The sequence below is a fragment of the Chiloscyllium plagiosum genome, chromosome 3 (genome assembly GCF_004010195.1).
Source record: "Chiloscyllium plagiosum isolate BGI_BamShark_2017 chromosome 3, ASM401019v2, whole genome shotgun sequence".
In the NCBI taxonomy this organism is placed as follows: domain Eukaryota; kingdom Metazoa; phylum Chordata; class Chondrichthyes; order Orectolobiformes; family Hemiscylliidae; genus Chiloscyllium; species Chiloscyllium plagiosum.
Window position 1 is genome coordinate 34,492,454 of NC_057712.1, and position 23,273 is coordinate 34,515,726.

At 42.9% G+C, this 23,273-nt stretch overlaps 1 protein-coding gene and 1 long non-coding RNA gene across 4 annotated transcripts in view; one reads left to right on the forward strand and one right to left on the reverse strand.

Annotated features, from left to right (window-relative positions):
- Positions 1-3,075: 3,075 nt before the first annotated feature.
- Positions 3,076-8,419, reverse strand: LOC122542169. Its single transcript, XR_006309750.1, has 3 exons — positions 7,974-8,419; positions 7,289-7,364; positions 3,076-3,299 (listed from the first exon to the last, which is right to left on the reverse strand). It is a non-coding gene; the product is annotated as an uncharacterized LOC122542169 (long non-coding RNA).
- A 58-nt stretch (positions 8,420-8,477) lies between these two features.
- Positions 8,478-23,273, forward strand: part of gclc (glutamate-cysteine ligase, catalytic subunit) — a 68,033-nt gene continuing 53,237 nt past the window's right edge. For 2 of the 3 annotated variants that reach the window (XM_043679569.1, XM_043679584.1), the window contains exons 1-3: positions 8,716-8,815; positions 8,891-9,049; positions 21,406-21,518. In XM_043679569.1, coding sequence (XP_043535504.1) covers positions 8,795-8,815; positions 8,891-9,049; positions 21,406-21,518 — 293 coding nt within the window. In that variant the 5' untranslated portion in view covers positions 8,716-8,794. Of the gene's footprint in view, positions 8,686-8,715; positions 8,816-8,890; positions 9,050-21,405; positions 21,519-23,273 lie in introns of those variants that run through there. The other variant, XM_043679578.1, reaches the window with a different exon arrangement.

Genomic DNA, 23,273 nt, shown 5'->3' on the forward strand with positions numbered 1-23,273 from the left:
CCTACCATGGGGAACCTTATCAAGTGCCTTACTAAAATCCATGTACACTACATCCACTGCTCTTCCCTCATCCACATGCTTGGTCACCTCCTCGAATAATTCAATAAGACTTGTAAGGCAAGACCTACCCTTCACAAATCCGTGCTGGCTGTCCCTAATCAAGCAGTGTCTTTCCAGATACTCATAAATCCTATCCCTCAGTACCCTTTTCATTATTTTGCCTACCACAGAAGTAAGACTAACAGGCCTGTAATTCCCGGGGTTATCCCTATTCCCTTTTTTGAACAGGGGCACAACATTCGCTACTCTCCAGTCCCCTGGTACCACTCCCGTTGCCAGTGAAGACGAGAAGATCATTGCCAACGGTACTGCAATTTCCTCTCTTGCTTCCCACATAATCCTAGGATATATCCCGTCAGGCCCGGGGGATTTGTCTATCCTCAAGTTGTTCAAAATGTCCAACACATCTTCCTTCCTAACAGGTATCTCTTCTAGCTTACCGGTCCATTTCACACTCTCCTCTTCTACAATACGGTCCCTCTCGTTCGTAAATACTGAAGAGAAGTACTTGTTCAAGACCTCTCCTATCTCTTCCGACTCAATACACAGTCTCCCACTACTGTCCTTGATCGGACCTACCCTCGTTCTCGTCATTCTCAGGTTTCTCACATACGCATAAAATGCCTTGGGGTTATCCTTGATCCTATCCGCCAACGATTTTTCATGCCCTCTCTTAGCTCTCCTTATCCCTTTCTTCAGGTCCCTTCTGGCTATCCTGTATCCCTCCCCTGCTCTGTCTGAATCCTGTTTCCTCAACCTTATGTAAGCCTCCTTCTTCCTCTTTACCAGACATTCAACCTCTCTCGTCAACCAAGGCTCCCTCACACGACCATTTCTTTCCTGCCTGATAGGTACATACATATCATGGACACGTCGTGTCTGCTCTTTGAAAAAGTTCCACATTTCCACCACATCCTTCCCTGACAGCCTATGCTCCCAATGTATGCTCCTCAAATCCTGCCTTACAGCATCGTAATTTCCCTTCCCCCAATTATAAAATCTACCTTGTTGTGCGCACCTATCTCTCTCCATAACCAAGGTGAAAGTCACAGAATTGTGGTCACTATCACCAAAATGTTCACCCACTAACAAGCCCACCACTTGTCCCGGTTCATTACCGAGTACCAAATCCAATATGGCCTCCCCTCTGGTCGGACAATCTACATACTGAGTTAGAAAAGCTACCTGGACACACTGCAAAAACACCTCTCCGTCCAATCCAGTTGATCTAAAGAGCTTCCAATCAATATTTGGGAAGTTGAAATCGCCCATCCGTACTACCCTGTGGCTTCTGCACCCTAGCACTGCTTACTCACAGCGCCAGAGACCCGGGTTCATTTCCCACCTCAGGCGACTGACTGTGTGGAGTTTGCACGTTCTCCCCGTGTCTGTGTGGGTTTCCTGCGGGTGCTCCGGTTTCCTCCCACAGTCCAAAGATGTGCAGGTAAGGTGAATTGGCCATGCTAAATTGCCCGTAGTGTGAGGTAAGGGGTAAATATAGGGGTATGGGTGGGTTGTGCTTCGACGGGTCGGTGTGGACTTGTTGGGCCGAAGGGCCTGTTTCCACACTGTAATGTAATGTAATCTAATCTAATCTAATCTTTCCAAAATCTGTTTCTCCACATCTCTGCTGCTATTGGGGGGCCTAATGTAAACACTCAACGAGGTGACTGCTCCTTTCCTATTTCTGACTTCAGCCCATACTACCTCCAAAGGCAGATCCCCCTCGAACTGCCTTTCTGCAGCCGTTATACCATTTCCAATTAGCAACGCCACCCCCCCCCCCTCCTTTTTTTACCACCCTCCCTAATCTTACTGAAACATCTGTAACCAGGAACCTCCAACAACCATTCCTGTCCCTCTTCTATCCACGTTTCCATGATGGCCACAACATCGTAGTCCCAGGTACCGATCCACGCCTTAAGTTCACCACCTTATTTCTGATACACTCTTGAACCCATCTCTGTGTCCGCAAGTATTCTGTCAGTGCTACCTTCTCCACAGCCTCCCCACATTCTTGGACATCCTGACAAACAGCTAGCCTACTTGCTGGACTACAAGTCCAGATCCCATCCCCCTGCCAAATTAGTTTAAACCCCCCCGAAGAGTGCTAGCAAACCTACCTCCCAGGATATTGGTGCCCTTCTGGTTCAGGTGCAACCCGACCTGCTTGTACAGGTCCCACCTTCCCAGAATACAGTCCAATTGTCCCAAATACCTGAAGCCCTCCCTCCTACACCATCCTTGCAGCCACGTATTCAACTGCACTCTCTCCCTATTCCTTGCCTCACTGTCACGTGGCACCGGCAACAACCCAGAGATAACGACTCTGTCCGTCCTATCTTTTAGCTTCCAGCCTAACTCCCTGAGCTCCTGAATGACTTCCCCACCCTTCTTCCTGCCTATGTCGTTGGTGCCAACATGCATGGCTGCACACCCTCCCCCTTAAGGATTCTGAAGACACGCTCAGAGACGTCTCAGACCCTAGCACCCGGGAGGCAACAAACCATCCGAGAGTCTCGCCCATGTCCACAGAACCGCCTGTCCGTCCCTCTAACTATAGAGTCTCCTATAACTAGTGCTCTCCTCCTCTCTCCCTTTCCCTTCTGAGCCTCAGAGCCGGACCTCATGCCAGAGACCCGGTCACTGCAGCTTACCCCTGCTAAGCCTTCCCCCCCAACAACGGTATACTTATTGTTGAGGGGAACGACCACAGGGGATCCCTGCACTGCTTGCTTCCTCCCAATCCCACCTCTAACTGTTACCCAGCTACCTCTGTTCTCTGGCATAACTATGTCCCTGTAGCTTCTATCTATCACTCTCTCAGCCTCTCGAATAATTCTGTTCATCCAACTCCAGCTCCAGTTCCCTAACACATTCTGTGAGGAGCAGGAGCTGACTGCATTTCCTGCAGATGAAGTCAGCAGGAGCATCGGTGGTCACCCCTACCTCAAAACATCCTGCAGGAGGAACATTCCACTGCCTGCGCTGCCATTACTCTACACTTAGTCTCCAAAACAAGAACACTGAGTAGCTTACCTGTGGACTTTAAAGTTAGGTTAGAGGAGGAGGATGGGAGGGAGGCCCAACTTTGTAGGGCCTGGGATCTAGAACACACCCACTCAAATATCAATCACTTACCTTCCCGACCAGCTCTGCGCTCCAACTTCACTTCCGCCCAGCTCACGGCGCTCTCTGCTGTGAAAAGGGTTGACCCACTGAATGAAAAAGGAGCAAAGCTATGCGTGGAGAGAGAGAAAATGGGTGAGATCCTTAATGAGCACTTTGCATTGGTATTCATCGAGGAGTGGGACGTGACAGATGTTGAGGTTAGGGATAGATGTTTGATTACTGGATGTAGGTTTGCTCGCTGAGCTGGAAGGTTTGTTTTCAGATATTTCATCACCACACTAGGTAACATCTTCAGTAAACCTCCAAATGAAACATTGGTGGTGCAGCCTGCTTTCTATTTATATGATTGAGTTTCCTTTGGTTGGTGATGTCATTTCCTGTGGTGACATAATTTCCCATGATGATGTCATTTCCTGTTCTTTTTCTCATGGAGTGTTTGATTACTCTCGGTCAAGTCGGCATAGGGAGGGAGGGAGGAAGTGTTGGGTACTCTAAAAGGCGTTAAGGTGTACAAGTCCTCAGGTGTGGATGTGATCTATCCCAGGTTACTGAGGGAAACGAGAGAGGAAATAGCTGGGGCCTTAGCAGATATCTTTGCAGCATCCTTGAACATGGGTGAGGCCCCGGAGGCCTGGAAAATTGATAATGTTGTCTCCTTGATTAAGAAGGATAGCAGGGATAATCCCGGAAATTATAGACTGGTGAGCCTGATGTAGGGAAGCTGTTGGAGAAAATACTGAGGGATCGGATCTATTCCCATTTGGAAGAAAATGGGTTTATCAGTGATAGGCAACATGGTTTTGTGCAGGGAAGGGATTGGCTTACCAACTTAATAGAATGCTTTGAGGAAGTGACAAAGTTGATCTCTACATGGATTTCAGTAAGGCGTTTGATAAGGTTCCCCATGATAGGCAGATGGAGAAGGTGAAGTCACATGGGGTCCAGGGAGTACTGGCTAGATGGACAAAGATCTGGCTGGGCAACAGGGACAGAGATTGGTGGTGGAAGAGAATTTCTCAAAATGGAGACCTGTGACCAGTGGTATTCCACTGGGATCCATGCTGCAACCAATATTGTTTGTTGTTAGTTAAAAATCACACAACACCAGGTTATAGTCCAACAGGTTTAATTGGAAGCACACTAGCTTTCGGAGCGACTCTCCTTCATCAGGTGATTGTGTATTGTTTGTGACATACATAAATGATTTGGAGGAAGGTATAGGTGGTTTGATTCGCAAATTTACAGATGACACTATCTGCTGGAGTAGCAGATAGTGAAAGGGACTGTCAGAGAATACAGCAGAATATAGATAGATTGGAGAGTTGGGCAGAGAAATGGCAGATGGAATTCAATCTGGGCAAATGCAAGGTGATGCATTTTGGAAGATCCAATTCAAGAGTGAACTACAGAGGAACCTCGATTATCCGAATATCAATTATCCGAATTTCGGATTATCCGAAGGAGATCTTAAGGTCCCAATAGAAACATTACATCAAAAAGCTGTTTCAACCCTTATCGTGTCTTTTGTTTGCAGGTACAATAATTAAAAACAAACTTGTCTCACTGAAATGTTGCTGAGAACAGTCCTGGACAGTCCAGGCACCATTTCTAAGTGACTGACCTCCCGCTCTCTCTCCCCACACTTTCATGTGGTTGGAAGGGGGGGGTTGCTCGCACGCGGTGTGCTGCTGCCTAGTCACCTGAACAGGGAGCAGACTTGACAGAAAACTCCAAGTCTCAGAGGAAATCAATTAACCGAATAATTAATTATCCGAACAAAATAGTACCCGCTTATCTCGTTCAGATACTCAAGGTTCCTCTGTATACAGTAAATGGAAAATTCCTGGGGAAAATTGATGTACAGGGAGATTTGGGTGTTTAGGTCCTTTGTTAGCTGAAGGTGGCAACACAGGTCAGTGAAGTGGTCAAGAAGTCTTATGGCATACTTTTCTTCTCCAGACAGGGTATTGAGTACAACAGTTGGCAGGTCATGTTACAGCTGAGTAAGACTTTGGTTCAGCCACATTTGGAATACTGCATACAGTTTTGGTCACCACATTACTAAAAGAATGTGGATGCTTTAGAGTGGGTGCAGGGGAGGTTCACGAGGATGTTGCCTGGTATAGAGGGCACTAGCTATGACAAGAGGTTGAGTAGATTAGGATTATTTACATTAGAAAGGCTGAGGTTGAGGGGGTCTACAAAATCATGACAGGTATAGACAGGGTGGATAGCTGGAAGTTTTTTCCCAAATTGGGTACTCAATTACTAGGGGTGATGAGTTCAAACTGAGGAGGGAAAAGTTCTTGACACAGAGGGTGCTGGGTGCTTGGAATGTATGGCCAGCAGAGGTGGTAGAGGCAGACATGATAACATCATTTATCCAGACAGATACATGAATGGGCAGGGACCAAAAGGATACAGACCCTTAGAAAATATGCGACAAGTTTAGATAGAGGATCTGGATCAGTGCAGACTTGGAGAGCCAAAGGGCCTGTTCCTGTGCTGTAATTTTTTTTGTTCTTTGTTAAATCTAGATTGCTGTTGTCTTTAAGCAAGATTCTGCCCCATGAGATACTTGTCGAAGGAGGAGCACTCTAAAAGCTTGTAATTCCAAATAAACTTGTTGGACTCTAACCTGGTATTGTGTGATTTTTAACTACATTCAATGAACAAGTGTGTGGTAACTATCAGCATTCTGTATGAAGTTTCCATTGCTTACTGGAGATGAACACAAGCAATCTCTCTCTCTGAGATGCTACAAGGTGGGGAACATCAAATGCACGCTTACACAACTGACACTGTATTTCTGAGGTCAGGATCACAAGATCTTGTTGGGTAAGACAGGGCTTCAATCTTAACCAAATTTATACTATTATCTAACCTGGGAATGTTTAATGTGGACCGTTGATTTCTCATGATATTGTTTACAGAAAATCAAGAACAAACAAGTCTTCCTCTGAATGCATTAATATGCTGCAGGTGTAGTTATGGAATCTGTAGTTAATGAAGTCCATCTAATGATATAAAGTGTGTAGTTGCAGGTGTGACTGTATGACAGCTTGTGTTATCATGGGAAATCGTATTGTGATGCCACTTGCATGTATGGCTATGCTAATGTAAAAATAAAAACAATGAATGGTAATTTTACTGGTTGATTTCATGGCATTGGACAGACAGCACAGTACAGAGTGACAAGTTTTTATAGGAAGTAAGAACAGCAGTCAAGCCATGATTTTCTATTGATTGAGCTGTTTTTTAACACCATTTTACCTATTTCAGATTCATATCCTTCCATACACTTGGCTAATTAAAAAATGTTTTGAAATCCTCAACAACTGGTTGGAAAAGTGTTCAAGATTTTCACAACCCTTGTGTCACCAAATCCTCCTGATTTCAGGTTGACCATTCTATCTCTAAGTTTAAAATTGTAGTTACTTCTGCTGGACCTCTCCACAATGGTAGATCATTTTCTTCTCTATCTCATCAACTCATAATTATCCTGAATAAAGCGATTACATTACACCTTAATTTGTAGTTTTCACCATAGGGTTCGGAAAGGATTTAAAAGGATGTTGCCAGAGTTGGATGAATTGAGCTACTGGGAGAGGTTGAATAGGCCAGGGCTGTTTTCCCTGGAGTGTCGGAGGCTGAGGGGTGACCTTATAAAGGTTTATAAGATTATGAGGGGCATGGATAGGTACAATAAACAAAGTCTCTTGGGGGATCCAGAACTAGAGGGTGAGAGGGAAAAGATATAAAAGAGATCTAAGGGGTAACTTATTCATGCAGAGGGTGGTACGTATGTGGAATGAGCTGCCAGAGGAAATGGCGATGACTAGTATGATTGCAACATTTAAAAGGCATCTGGACGGGTATATGAATAGGAAGGGTTTGGAGGGAAATGGGCTGGGTACTGGCACGTGGGACTAGATTGGGTTGGGGTATCTGGTCGGCAGTGACGACTTGGACCGAAGGGTCTGTTTCCATGCTGTACATCTCTATGACTCTATAATTTAGCTCCAATGTCACTCTCATGAATCTACAGTGCAGCAAAAATAGGAAATACGATGCTCCAGGTGGGGAAGACTCTTACATAATCTCAATGTAACTTCGACGCCTTGACCTTTACGTAATCCGAACATAATTCCTGTCCCTTTGTACTGGCGCCTCTATAGAAAGATCAAAGTTCCATTAGCTTTTTGGATTATATCTGTACCTGTGTGCTAACTTTAAGTGGTTTATGGGACTTGAACCCATACAAATTTATACACATACGCAGTTTCTGGCTTCTATAAAATACGACTTTCCTGAGGTTGAGAATTATAAAGACGTACATCAGGATTTAAATGGGGAAACTGACAGGAAAGACATTTTAAAAGCAGATGAAATCTATCCGCACTTTGTTATTAAAAATGAGATGGTTGGATTGCTTCGTTTCATTATTACTGACAGCGAAAGGTATTGACAAACATAGTTATGGGGACAAGAGGGGATAGGGATGCGTGTGAATCTTTACAATGGAGACGTTATCTAAACGGACATAAAAAGACCATTAACCATTGGAAAAGCGGCAGTAATTCACCTCCCCTAAAATATCAACATCCTTGAAATATGCACTGAGGCAACAGCGTTCAAAAGGTTGTAAAAAGGTAAAATCTCGACGACTAACAGAATCAGGTCAATCAGAATCTCATCGGGCAAATACTGCAATTTTGTGTTATGCATCTATGAATGTTGTCTTGCGACACCCGTGACGGTCCCCACTCCAAAACTCTTACCTCGCACTATTAGGACTAAAGATTGTGTCGAGTTAAGCGAAAGGACGTTTATTGGTAGATAGACCGACAGAGTTGAGACCCCATGCGGGGGGGGGCGGAGAGACAGAAAATGCTGAGTCACTGGGCGCGCGACAAAAACGACCGTTGGCCTCGGTGTGGCGGGCTCGAGGCAGGGGCTAGACAAAGGGCATTGTGTCAGGTGACGTTAGCAGTTGCGTGTGACCACCGGCGTGTTTTCTTTGGGGGGGGGGGAAAGAGCAGAGGCGAGGAAAGGTCGATCGCGCTCGAACCAAGTGGGTGGAGAAAAGGAGGGGACGCCTTTCGGAAGGGGGCGAGGAAAAGCAACATCTCGCAGCCGAGAAGGGGGCGGTCCGGTCTGCACGGAGAGCGGGGTCGCGTGACATGCGTGTTCGTGCTCGAGCCGAGCCACCAATAGCGTTGGAGGGGGCTGGCAGAATCGGGCCACGTGATGCGCCGGTGATGTTGTAGTGGAGGAGGAGGAGGGGCGTTAGGGAGTGAGGTTGGAGGTGGTCCCGCTGAGGGCTTTGAGTAGCGCCTTTGGGCGGGCAGAGGCGTGGAGTCACGCAGCAGCGAGTGGGCAGCCGGTTGTCGCTGTGGTGACAATCCACCGAGTGCGGCAGTGCCTGCGGGACGGCTGAACCGACGAGCGGGGGAGCGTCCGTTGAGCTGTCTCTGGGATACCTTGAACGCGGTGAGTGCTGCTTTGCTTGAGGTGGTGGGAGTGAGTGAGCCCCCACTCCTCGCCCAAAGGTCTTTTCTGTGCTGCTGGAGATGGATGTACGTTGTCGGGGCGCTCCTTGATGGATCGAGCTGTTGAAGAGGTGGGTTATTTGTTCAGGTGCCGCGGCGTTGTTTTAAACCGGGACTAACCCCCCCCCCCCCTCCCTCCGTTCCAGTCGATAGTGATGGGTCTGCTGTCGGAAGGGTCGCCATTGAACTGGGAAGAGACGAAGAGATACGCCGATCACGTTCGCAAGCATGGCATCATCCAGTTTCTTAACATCTATCACAAAGTGAAGGACCGCCAGAAGGATGTGCTGAAGTGGGGAGACGAGGTAAAGACCTGTGTTCAGATCTCACCTTTACCCCCAGCGGGTCCTGTGTGTTTCCTTCTGGAACCATCTCCTCTCGTACAGGCTCGATCGGCCACCGGTCAAAGCGCTAGATGGGGCCGTGGGACGAGCAGTAGAAAATTCTAGACATCCAGCAATCTGTGCTCACTTGGCTTCTGAAAGGCAGTGTTGATGGTTGTGCTCTTGTGATAAGCGCCCTCCCCCTTGTATGCTCTCGCATGGTTTACACTCACAACATCAGCTTGTCTCTGAACCGCCAGAGCCTGCCAAATCTTGCAAATTCAACATGGGTAACAAACGGCCAAAAGTGCACCTTTGATCACTGACTGAAGTAAAACTTCCTAACCGTTAACTCGTATTTAATTCGGTGACCTTCTTTATGGAAAAATGTTGAGACGGAGGGAGGTAGTGACTTAGGGGGAAAAAACACAAACTGAAAACATTGAAATGAAGGCGGAAACGCTGAAATAATCACGCCTGTCAAGGGGGAGACGCTGATTTTCAGTTTTTTTTTTCAAAGATCATTCACTTGCTAAACGTGCTAGCATTTTCTGTTTTTTTTATAATACATTCTGTGAATTTCTTGCAAGAATTAAAAATAGGTGAGTCATGAGGATATTTTGTGCCCAAAGAGTTGATGTCCTACAATTTGTTTCCTTCATTCAATATCCTGTGATCTCTGGTAAAAAGATAGATAAAATATAGGTTTTATGTAGTATCTTTATTTTAGCTTAATGTTTTCCAAGTCATTTTTTTATTATAGTCACTAATTTCAAAACAGCTAATTTGTGCACAGTAGGGCCCCAAAACAGTGATCAGATCATCTGCTTCAGAGTGCATATCAGTCAGAACACTGGAGATAATGGACTTAGAGTTTCTTGAATAATGTGATGAAATGTTTCATCTTAATCTAAAGAGCATATTGATCCTTTGTTTAACATCTTATTCAAAAGACTGTACCTCTGTATCACTCCCTCAGTTCTGTGATAAGGAAGAGATACACAATGCATTAAATGTCCCTTGATGATACATCTAGCCGCGTTCTGTTGTAAATGCAAAGTCTTTAGGTTGCCGTTTAGTAAACTAATGCTGATTGCTACATGTGGAAACTTGACATATTGTTGAGTGTATGATTCTGGATGTCTGATATGATGCTTTAGACTCCTGGGTATCCTGCAGGGAGTTGTACATGTATCTTGCAGGTCATTGTTTGGAAATAGTTCTGTATTGATTCTTGTGATCATGTGACTAGTTAGTTAAAATATTGTCAAAATGCTTTGTTCACTGTATAAATCAACAGTTTATAATGCAGTGGTTAGTATTGGTTGAAAAATCATGGTAATTTATGGCGCAAACAGATCATTCAGCTCATTGGGGCAATGCCAATTCCTTCTGAAGCAATCTACTTGGTCCATATATTTCCTTCAAGTGCCTGTACGTTTACTTTGAAATCATTGATAGCCTTTTCTGTTCCAAATCAAAGCAAAGATGATAAATATAAACCTGCCTAATCCATGAAGATTTAGCCAGAATAAATGTTTTAAAATAACTATTTTCTCTGTCTAGAGGACATAGATATAACATGATTAGGAAAATTCCCCTAAGCTTGCTAAGCACACAGCTTCTATGGTATTGTTTTTCAACCTTTTAACTCCTAATCACAATTCATTTTGTTAAAATTGCAATGTTTTCAATTTAGTTTATAATTTGTGGTATGGGTTGATATTTTTGAGGTGCATGATTATTTTTTTTATTTATGTATGTGTATACAAACATTTTCATTAAGTTAAATTTTGTGCACACTGTGCTGCATCATGGAGTGTTTGTCCACAGATCCCTGAAGGTGGGTTAATTGGTTAGTTATGAAAGCAAATAGGACACTTTTTTGTGTTCATCAGTCATGGCAAAGACTATAAGAGCAGGGAGGTCAACTTTGGTTAAGCCACAGCTAGACTACTGTGACCAGTTTGGTCATTACACAATAGAAAGAATGTTCACTGGCGAGGGTGCATAGGAGATTTACTAGGTTCAAAGTTTGGGAGAGGATTTGTAGCTCGGGTGCTCGTTGTTGTGGTTCTGTTCGCCGAGCTGGGAATTTGTGTTGCAAATGTTTTGTCCCCTGTCTAGGTGACATCCTCAGTGCTTGGGAGTCTCCTGTGAAGCGCTTCTGTGATCTTTCCTCCAGCATTTATAGTGATTTGTACCTGCCGCTTCCGGTTGTCAGTTCTAGCTGTCCGCTGCAGTGGCCAGTACGTTGGATCCAGGTCGATGTGCTTATTGATTGAATCTGTGGATGAGTGCCATGCCTCTAGGAATTCCCTGGTTGTTCTCTGTTTGGCTTGTCCTATAATAGTAGTGTTGTCCCAGTCCAACTCATGTGGCATGTCCTCATTCCGTTGTCTTTCCCATAGGCATCTGTTGATGAAATTGCGGGGGTATCCGTTTTTGGCAAATGCCTTGTATAGGTGTTCTTCTTCCTCTCTTTGCAGTTCTGGTGTACTGCAGTGTGTTGTGGCCCTTTTGAACAGTGTCTTGATGCAACTTCTTTTGTGTGTGTTGGGGTGGTTGCTTTCATAAGCCACACACACAGACCAAGTCCTAAACTACGAAATTTTCAATGTATAATTTCAGTTACATTACACTGCAAATTTTTGCTATAAATTCTGTTACAATCGAGCCTTCCACTATCACCTGATGAAGGAGCATCGCTCCGAAAGCTAGTGTGCTTCCAATCAAACCTGTTGGACTATAACCTGGTGTTGTGATTTTTAATTTTGTACACCCCAGCCTAACACCGGCATCTCCAAATCATAGTTACCCATGTAATTCTGGAATTTGAAGCCATTCTATTTTTGAGCAATTTAAGTGGGAAAGCAATAATCGAATTCTTGATGACATAGACCATCAGGTAGTAAATAGAAAATTGATCAGATGCATTTAACGCATACATTTGTATGTCTGATAACAGTATGTTAGTAAATTATGGAGATGAAAGCAGGATTTTGCAGAGAAAGATTGAAAGGTCAAGTGGGCAAAACTCTGGCAAATGAAGTTGTCGGAAAATGTAAGTTTATCCATTTGTATAATCTAGGCTATCTGGTTGAATATCTTACGAATGTATAAATTAAGTGCAGGAGTAGGTCACTCAATCTCTTGAGTCTGTTGCACCTTTCAGCAAGATGACGGCTCAATTTTCAACTTTCTTGTTTACCTCCAGTAACCTTTCACCCCTTATCTACTGAGAATCTATCAACTTGTGCCTTAAAAAAAAAATCAGGTTCTGCTTCAACCATTTGAGGAGTTCTCAAAACTCATGATGCCATGGAGGAAAAACAAATCTCATCTGTCCTTATTTTTAAATGGCAAAGCACTAATTCTATATTCTCCCATAAAAGGATTCGTGGATGGACAAAAAATGCTGATCCAACCAGTGACACCCATATCCTATGAGTGTATAAGAAGAATCCGATTATCTTGTCCTCTTCTAATCTCCAATGATATATTGTTAGCCTCTCCAAACCTTTCTCTCATAACCGTCCATTCAGGTATTTGTAAATCTTCTCTGAATTGCTTTGAACACGTTATTGGTCCTTCGTTCAATGAAGAGATCAATACTTAGGTCTGAAACCAACATGCCCATTTTAAAATAGGAGACTTAACAAACAATTCAGGTCTTTTTCAATATATGATTTCAGTTATATCACACTGTAAACTTTTGCTTTAAACTGTCCTACAATCTTATACTTCATAACCACCTGATGAAGGAGCAGCACTCTAAAAGCTAGTACTTCCAAATAAACCTGTTGCACTAATACCTGGTGTTGTGAGATTTTTAACTTTGTACTGAGGTCTAGGAAGTGTAAATTAAGAATGCATAGATGTGTCTAAATTCCAGAATGGTCCACCAACTGGCATATCATGTTGAATAAACGTTTTCACTTTGTAATTTGTGATATTTTTCTTCAAAATGTGTCCTTTTTTTGTCCTAATCCTAACACTCCAGGCCAATTATGACAGTATTAGGCAAGAACTTTCAAAAGCTGATTGAGGGCAGATGTTCGCAGGTAAAGGGACGCCTTCAGAAATGAGTTGACGAGAATCCAGAGAAAGTATATTCCTGTTAGGGTGAAAGGAAAGGCTGGTAGGTGCAGGGAATGATCGATGACTAGAGAAATTGAGGGTTTGCTTAAGAAAAGGAAGGAAGTATATGTCAAGTATAGACTGGATAGATTGAGTGAATCCTTAGGGTATGAAGGTAGTAGGAGTATACTTAACAGAGCAAAAAGGGGACGAGATAACTCTGTGCCAAAGCTAAGGAGAATCCAAAGAGATTTTGCAATTACATTAAGGACAAAAGGGTAACAAGGGAGAGAATAGGGCCTCTCAAAAATCAGCAAGCTAACCTTTGTGTGGAGCCGCAGGATATGGGGGAGATACTAAACATCTATTTTGCATCAGTGTTTCCTGGGGCGAAGGTACTGGAAGATAGAGAATGTAGGGAAATAAATGGTGACACCTTGAAAAATGTCCATATTACAGAGGAGGAAGTGCTGGATGCCTTAAAACACACAAAAGGTGTATAAATCTCAAGAACCAGATCAGGTGGACCTGAGAACTATGAGAAGCTAGAGAAGAGATTGCTGGGCCTTTTACTGAACTGAGATTTTAGTATCATTGATAGTTACAGGTGAGGTGCCAGAAGACTGGAAGTTAGCTAACGTGGTGCCACTGTTTAAGAAAGGTGGTAAGGACAAGACAGGGAAGTATAGACCAATGAGCCTGACGCTAGTGGGCAAGTTGTTGGAGGGAATCCTGAGGGACAGGATGTGCATATGTTTGGAAAGGTAAGGGCTGATTAGGGATAGTCAACATGGCTTTGTGTGTGGGAAATAATGTGTCAGAAACTTGATTGGGTTTTTTTTTTTTTGAAGCAGTAACAAAGGCGATTGACGGCAGCACAGTAGATGTGATCTATGTGTACTTCAGTAAGGTTCCATATGGGAGACTGGTTAGCAAGGTTAGATCTCATGGACTGCAGGGAGAACTAGCCATTTGGATACAAAACTGGCTCAAAGGTAGAAGACAGAAGGTGATAGTGAAGGGTTGTTTTTCAAATTGGAGGCCTGTGACCAGTGGAGTGCCACAAGAATCGGTGCTGGGTCCACTACTTTTTGTCATTTATATAAGTGATTTGGATGCGAGCATAAGCGGCATAGCTAGTAAGTTTGCAGATGACACCAAAATTGGAGGTGTAGTGGACAGCGAAGGTTACCTCTGATTACAACAGGATCTTGACCAGGTGGGCCAATGGTCTGAGAAGTGGCAGATGGAGTTTAATTCAGATAAATGTGAAGTACTGCATTTTGGGAAAGCAAATCTTATACACTTAATGGTAAGGTCCTAGGGAGTATTGCTGAACAAAGAGACCTTGGAGTGCAGATTCATAGCTCCTTGAAAGTGGATTCGCAGGTAGATAGGATAGAGAAGAAGGTGTTTGGTATGTTTTCCTTTATTGGTCAGAGTATTGAGTATGGGAGTTGGGAGGTCATTTTGCGGCTGTACAGGGTATTAGTTAGGCAGCTTTTGGAATATTGCATGCAGTTCTGGTCTTCCTCCTATAAGAAGGATGTTGTGAAACTTGGAAGGTGTCAGAAAAGACTTACAAGGATGTTGCCAGGGTTGGAGGATTTGAGCTTTGTGGAGAGGTTGAGTAGGCTGGGGCTGTTTTCCCTGGAGCGTCTGAGGCTGGTGGGTGACCTTAGAGGTTTACAAAGTCATGAGGGGCATGGATAGGGTAAATAGACAAAGTCTTTTCCCTAGGGTGGGGGAGTCCAGAACGAGAGAGCATAGGTTTAGGGTGAGAGGGGAAAGATATAAAAGAGACCTAAGGGGCAACTTTTTCACGCAGAGGGTGGTACATGTATGGAATGAGCTGCCAGAGGGAGTGGTGGAGGCTAGTACAAATGCAACCATTTTAAAAGGCATCTGGATGGTATATGAATAGGAAGAGCTTGGAGGGATATGGGCCAGGTGCTGGCAGGTGGGACTAGGTTGGGTTGGGATATGTGGTCGGCATGGACAGGTTGGACCAAAGGGTCCGTTTCCATGCTGTACATTTGAGTCTGTGACTTCAGTGTGATGGAAAATGAATATTCCTATAAACGTTGGCTACTTTTTCATATCTGCCAAACATTGGATTATCTGCTTTACCATGGGCTATTATGAAGGTATAGCTTTGAAAGTTGTTTTTTATGGAAAATGAGGATGTTCAGTATTTTCTGCATTCAGTGACACTTCTGAAACTGTTTTAGCGCCAGTCTTTAAAATGCAAGCTAAATTATTGCAGTTGAAGAGAGGATCAAGTATTATCAGTAGTTTGATAGATTTTGAGTTTTTGAATATTTTAAATAGCTGGACTGGACTAAAATGTAGTAATGCAATTTAACCCTGAAAAGTGTAAGGAGATGCATTAACAAAGCAAGGGAGTACTGAGGAGTACAGACAGTGTAGATAGGGAGATAAGTTTCACCTCAAACTTATTTCTGGTCAGTGATCCCTCTAAGGTGAGGAGCAGCAGGTTTAGATGGGATTTGAGGGAAAAATACTTCACCTAGAGGATAGTTAGTATCTGGAATGCACTACCTAAAGGTAGAGGCAGCTATTCATTTTACGTATTTCTTGTAAACAAGGCTGTGGGTCAAGTGCTTGAAACTGGGTTTGAATTAGATGGATGCTGCTGACCGGCAGACCTGAAGTGTGAGTAAAAATAAAACTAACTCTAAATGTGTTGAAGTAGTTTGTTTTTATTCATGAGATTTGGGCCTTTCTAGCTGAGTGAAAATTTGTTTATTAATTGGTCATCTCTAGTTCCCTAACATCCTAATGAAATCTGTATTTTGCCACCTTTTCTGAATCGATATCAGGGCTGCTTAATGTGTGCTTAGTATTGCAAATGGTGCTCTGAGGTTAGAGATTGAAGTTTAGTTTATGTAGGTTGAGATGTGTTCATGTTTTATTTAAGTTAAGGCTTTTTAAAGATTTTTGTTATTTATTTCTTAAAATGAAACCAAATGTTCCTTCTTAAATCTATGACCCAAAGTTCCTTCGTTGTTCCATGGTGCTGAGACAACTTCTTTTCAATCCATACTGTACATCTCTGACTCTTAATTTTCTTCTATTTTTAAATAAAGCGTGTCACATCATTGAATTCCAACTGTCACTGTTAAACTTTAATGCTTCTTTTAAACTCTTCAGAAATGATATCATTTGTGCGATCATGTGCAAATTTTGACACCCTTTTCCTCTAGGTCTATATCTAATGCTCTAATCTAAATCAGATTTAGGATTGTTTGTTTATTTGATGTTTGCAAACCATACTTTCAGATAGTTGATTCTTGGGTTATCACATACATGTGGTATAATGTCGTGGTGTGTGCAATACTTCCCTATTCAGAAAAGCAAATTTTTGTAGTTTCAAAAGTAATCACATGATATCAAACATTTGTAAATTCAGTTTATGGAATACAGACTTCTACAAACTGATTTCAAACACAGAATGGTAGAAAATGCAGCCGGTCTGGTATCATGTTTAGACAGAAACTGAGTTAAGTAAGGTATGACTGCTGGTTTACAGTTAATTTGTTCAGCCAGTTGAACACAACATCTGGACAGTTAGAACTTCAAGCTGGGCTTTCTGCCCAGGGCGTTGGCTATAAACGAGCAGGTTTGAAGTATGCAAGAGAACCAACTACTACCTTTTGGGAGGTTGTACTGAAAGGATGGGATGGGAAGATGGGGAAACTTCAAATGATGGTGAGTGAGTTGGCTGCAATAATGCAAGGTGAAAGGACAGAGAAAAGTCTAAGATGAAGAGACATTGGTGCTGTGAATGTGGCTGGAAAGGTTTTGTGTACCCCATTCCCTTTTTCAATTTCCAGTTATATAACTCTCTCAAGTTTTGGGGGAAAGGAAGCAAGTCATTTTAAACGTCTGTTGACACAGAAGGCATGATTTGCAGACAACTAGTGTGTCACAATGGAACATAGTTGCTGATTTTTCCATATTTGATGCATTAACTGTTCATCATAAACCAATGCTGTGCTATTTTAATGCTAATTCAGGGATTACTTTTAGAAGCCAGTTTATTAGCTTAAAAAAGGCCAAACTTACCATTAGATTAGCAGTGGTAATTGCTTCAGCCTTCTGAATAAGTTCATCATTCTTTGGCAAAAGGATAAACTGCATGTTTGCTTGTCATAGAGTCAGATGTACAGCATGGAAACAGACCCTTCAGTCCAATTCATTCATACCGACCAGATATCATAAATAAATCTAGTCCCATTTGCCAGCATTTGGTCCATAACTCTCTTAAACCCATCCTATTCAGATGCCTTTTAAATGTTGTATTTGTACCAGCCTCCTCCTCTTCCTCTGGCAGCGCATTCCATAAACTCACCACCCCTCTGTGTGAAAAAGTTGCCCCTTGGGTCTCTTTTTTTTTTTAAATGCCTTCCCCTCTCATCTTAAACCTATGCTGTCTCACTCCCCTGTCCTGCCCCCCCAAAAAACAAGGAAAAAGACTTTGTCTATTCATCCTACCCATGCCCATCATGATTTTATATACATCTAAGGTCACCTCTCCATCTCTGACCAAACCCCCCGAGGTCTGTCCAGTCTCTTCATTCAGTTCAAACCGTCCAACTCTGGCAACATCTTTATATCTTTTCTGTACCCTCACAGTTTCACAATGTCCTTCTTGGAACAGGGACACCAGAATTGCACACAATATTCCAAAAGTGTCCTAACCAATGTCCTGTACAGTCACAACATGACCTCCCAACTCCTATACTCGGTCTTTCCGATAAAGGAAAGCATACCAAACGTTGCCTTCATTATCCTAACTATCTGCAACTCCACTTTAAAGGAACTATGAACCTGTACTCCAAGGTCTCTTTGTTCACTAACACTCGACAGCACTTTAGTGAAGTATATAAGTTCTGCCCTGATTTGCCTTTCCAAAATGCAGCACCTCGCATTTATCTAAATTAAACTCCATCTGTCACTCTTCAGCTCATTGGCCAATCTGAACAAGATCCCGTTGTACTCTGATGTAACCTTCATGACTGTCCACTACACCTCCAATTTTGGTGTCATCTGCAAATGTACTAATCATACCTGCTATGTTCACATCCAAATCATTTTGTATCATTGAAAAGCAGTGGACCCAGTACTGACACTTGTGGCACACCGCTAGAAACAGTTCTTGTGCAATTTGTGTTAAGTCCTTGAAAGTTGCCTTTGTTGTAATGTCATTTTGTTGGCCATCTCTCATTGCCCTGAGCTGATGACAGCACCTTTTGTGACCTATTCCATTCTATATACAGCAGTGTTAGTTTAGGTTCTTAAGATCTTGAAATGACAATCAAGAAAGAGTAATATGTTAATATCAGGACAGATGTATAACTGGGAATCTAACATCAAGAGGTGGTGCTTTTAGTGTATTGTTGCTCTTACACGTTGCAGGAAAGGCAGCTGCAGTTAACATAATCTCCGGTTATATGTATGTCACATGTATGTGTGCTTCAGTGGAACTATTGCAAATACCATTGTATAAAATTTTGGATTGTAGATCAAAACTGGAACTGGAAAACTCCAGTTTTAAAATGACTTGCTGGAACTCATTTTGAATCGTATTTACACTGTTCTATTAAAACAATGGGGACTAATTGGAACTGTGGCTGTGTTCAGGAGAGTATTGTTCAGGCTGTTTTGGTTATTTTCCCATCGGGGTAAATTGTATGGCTCATCTCTGGGATGCACACACCAAACAACCTCACTGCCCTGCAGCCAACTCCCCACTTCATCTCTCCCTCCCACTTCCCCCAAGGATATGCAAGTCCTGGGCCGCCTCCACCACCAAATCAAAGCCACCCGCCAACTGGAGGAAGAATGCCTCATCTTCCACATCTCTAACCACATGTCATCAACATCGACTTTACCGGTTTCCAAATCTCCCCTCCCTCCACCTCATCCCAGATTCAATCCTCCAACTTGGCACCACTCTGTTGACCTGTCCTACCTGTCCATTTTCTTGCTTACCTATCTGCTCCACCCTCCTCACCGACCTATCACAATTACCTCTCACCTGCATCCACCTATCGCCATCTATCCCCCTCGTCACAGCAGCCTCACCCCCAACCTCCTACTTATCTCTCATCCCCCTTTCCCTTCCACATTCCTGATGAAGAGCTTATCCCCAAAACGTCAACCGTCCTGTTCCTCCGATGCTATCTGACCTGCTGTGCTTTTCCAGCGCCACGTTTTTCGACTCAGACTCCTGGGCAGGTGGACAGCCTGTCTGTACGTCATGCATGACCCAAGATCTGCCAGAGTTGAAAAAGACAGCATCGTGCTGTCTCTTGTGCTCTCGCTCTTGCAGGGAAGTTACAAAATTGGAACATAGCTAGTTATTCTCAAGGCCCCTAAGCAGCAACTGAGAGACTGAACAATAGTGTGCCAGCTGTCCCATGTCTACAGCAGTAAACAGCTGAAATGATTTTGGCAGGAGAAGGTTGCAGAATAGAAGGACTGAGAAGAAGCAAAGTAATATCTTGTTGAATCTCCTGCGGATTAATGCTATTGAACTGTCTTCCCCAAAGCCTTTTTCTCCACCCGTAACACTTTTGTCTGTCTCCATATGTGCAGGGCTTTGAGGAGGACTAGAGTTAAAAGTTGATGATGCATGTTTTTGTGTGTGATTACAATAGACTTCTTCATTATAGGTTTCTTGCTGGGTACAGAAACCTGATCAGTGTTTCCAATTGTCCTGTTCTATCAGACTGAAAGATTTGGGACTTTGAGTAATTTTGATTAAACCTTAAACTTAGACACCAACACTGGGAGTGATGGGACTTGAGTAACAGTGCTTATCTTGAGAGATTGAGTGCTTTTGCTGGAATTACTCTCTGGAACAAAGACAAAAGGAGCGTGGAGCTCAGTGATTGATGAACATGCCAGGCTTTTTAAAAGGCACTGGAATCTGCTAAGGCATCTTTTTATCTTTGTTTGCACTTTTTGGTCAGGAGATCACTTGATTGTCTCTGTCTCTGTAACTTAGTGTTTTTAGTGTTTACCATGTAAGTAGTCTTGTGTATTAACGTGTTTGCTAGGTTTGCACTGTGTTCTAAAGCATGCCTAATGTTGATCCTGGTACATTTGACTACAATCCTCTGAGATCTGGTTCAGTCAGTAGAATGTACTGGACAGGGAAGTTATGGATCATAATGTGTTGTCTTGAGATGTATAATCTTGGGTATTAAAATCTGAGTGCTAGTTGGCATGGTAATGTTACTAAAAACAAAATGGAGTACAGCCTCAGAATGGAGCTGGTCTTTTCTGCCAGAATTATTTGAAGCAACAACTGCTGGAGATCACAGCGAGTAAGACCGCATCCATCGAGCGAGAGCAAGGCTGATGAGTCATCTAGACTTAACATTAGCTTGTTATCTCACCATGGATACTGTCTGACTCGCTGTGATCTTCAGCATTTGTTGCTGTCAGTACAGATTCTAGCATCTCCAGTAATTTGCTCCTGTTGGTTTTGAAGCAAGTAAGCTTCAAGACCTTATCTATTTTGCAGACAACTCTGCAAGTGAATGATAAGGTTTGAAGCTTGTTTGCTCATTGATCAAGTTGAAACTTGTGTTTCTTTCTTTCTTCTGAATTCTTGAGGGTTAAGTCACTGTCTCAGTACAGGTACTACAAAGCTACTTGAAGTCCCCTCGTAAAAGTGTTTGCTTCCTGCATCTAATGTACAACAATTGAAGTGGGGCAGGAGTTGGTAATCTGGTTTCCTTAGCTTGTGTGACTTGAAGCTGAGTGGTTTCAGGAACTACTCCAATTTTTGTTTCTATACATCACTGTACCCCCATCTTTAATTTGTGGGACATTTTGAGGAGCAATCTCAATCTCCACTTCCTTTACAATTTTGGACAGATTAACCCCAAACTTAGTTTTCAATTTAATGTAAAGGAATAATTCATTTTAGGGGGGTGCAAAAAGCCCACAGACTTTGTCTTGGATTCGATAAATAGTCATGACAGTTGTTTCTTAGTACAAACAGAAGTACAGCAGTACTGGATTAATGATTAATTGCCTAAAGATCAGCAAAGTCATTGTAAGCACAGCATGATAATTTCAAACAGATGCTTATTTCTGTTTTTAGTTGATGGAAAATATTTGCACACTAGACAATTTTGAGGCCTTGTTATTCTGGTTATGTGTTCATTGTAGCACTTGTGTTAATGTTGGTGCTTACTCAATTCTGCTTCGTCCACTAGGTTGAATATATGTTGTTGTCATTTGATCATGAACATCAAAAAGTTCAAGTGTTGCTGCATGGAGAAGAAATTCTTCATGAACTTCAAAATCGGGGTGAAAAAACAAATCCCAAGTAAGTCAATTTTTTTTTAGTTCTGTAAATTGAAACATCTAGCAAATGGAAACTTTGTTTTTAATATGCCCAACTTTGTCAGGTTGAGAAATTGTAATGTAGTGAACTATATACTGTACACTAAGGAAGAAGACATCAACCAGGATCCCCTTATGGTCTTCCTTGCTGTGTATGCATATATTTTTTCCAGGTAAAAATAAGTTTCCTTGGTTGTGACACTCCTGTAGTTTGGTTACCAATCAAGAATTGACATGAATATTGACTACTTGGAGAAATTCCAAATTTTTTGTATTGTTATTTACTGAAGGAATCAAAGTTGAGACTTTTTCATGATGGTGCCACTGTTTAAGAAAGGTGGTAAGGACAAGCCAGAGAACTATGGACCAGTGAGCCTGACATCGGTGGTGGGCAAGTTGTTGGAGGGAATCCTGAGGGACAGGATGTACGTGTATTTGGAAAGACAAGGACTGATTAGGGATAGTCAGTATGGCTTTGTGCATGGAAAATCATGTCTCACTAACTTGGTTGAACTTTTTGAAGGAATAACAGAGGATGGATGAGGGCAGAGCAGTAGATGTGATCTATATGGACTTCAGTCTGGTGTTCGACAAGGTTTCCCATGAGAGACTGATTAGCAAGGTTTGATCTCATGGAATACAGGGAGAACTCAAAGGTAGAAGACAGAGGGTGGTAGTGGAGTGTTGTTTTTCAGACTGGAGGCCTGTGACCAGTGGAGTCACACAAGGATCTGTGCTGGGTCCACTACTTTTCATTTCTATAAATTATTTGGATGTGAGCATAAGAGGTATAGTTAGTTTGCAGATGACACCAAAATTGGAGGTGTAGTGGACAGTGAAGAAGGTTACCTCCGATTACAACAGGATCTTGATCGGATGGCCAATGGGCTGAGAAGTGGCAGATGGAGTTTAATTTTGGGGAAGCAAATCTTAGCAGGACTTGTACACTTAACGCTCAGGTCCTAGGGAGTGTTGCTGAACAAAGAGACCTTGGAGTGCAGGTTCATAGTTCCTTGAAAGTGGAGTTGCAGGGAGATAGGATAGTGAAGGAGGTGTTTGGTATGCTTTCCTTTATTGGTCAGAGTATTGAGTACAGGAGTTGGGACGTCATATTGCGACTGTACAGGACATTGGTTAGGCTACCGTTAGAATATTGCATGCAATTCTGGTCTCCTTACTATTTAAAAGATGTTGTGAAACTTGAAAGAGTTCAGAAAAGGTTTACGAGAATGTTGCAAAGGTTGGAGGATTTGAGCTATAGGGAGAGGCTAGGGTTGTTTTCCCTGGAGTGTGGAGGCTGAGGGGTGACCTTATAGAGGTCTAAAAATCATGAGGGGCGAGGATACAATAAATAAACAAAGTCTTTTCCTTGGGGTGGGGGTGTCCAGAACTAGAGGGCATAGGTTTAGGGTGAGAGGGGAAAGATATAAAAGAGACCTAAGGAGCAACTTTTTCAGGTAGAGGGTGGTACATGTATGGAATGAGCTGCCAGAGGAAGTGGTGGCAGCTAGTACAATTGCGACCATTTAAAAGGCATTTGGATGGGTATACGAATAGGAAGGGTTTGGAGGGCTATGGTAAAAACAATGACTGCAGATGCTGGAAACCAGTTTCTGGATTAGAGGGTGCTGGAAAAGCACAGCAGTTCAGGCAGCATCCGAGGAGCAGTAAAATCGATGTTTCGGGCAAAAGCCCTTTATCAGGAATACAGGCAGAGTGCCTGAAGGGTGGAGAGATA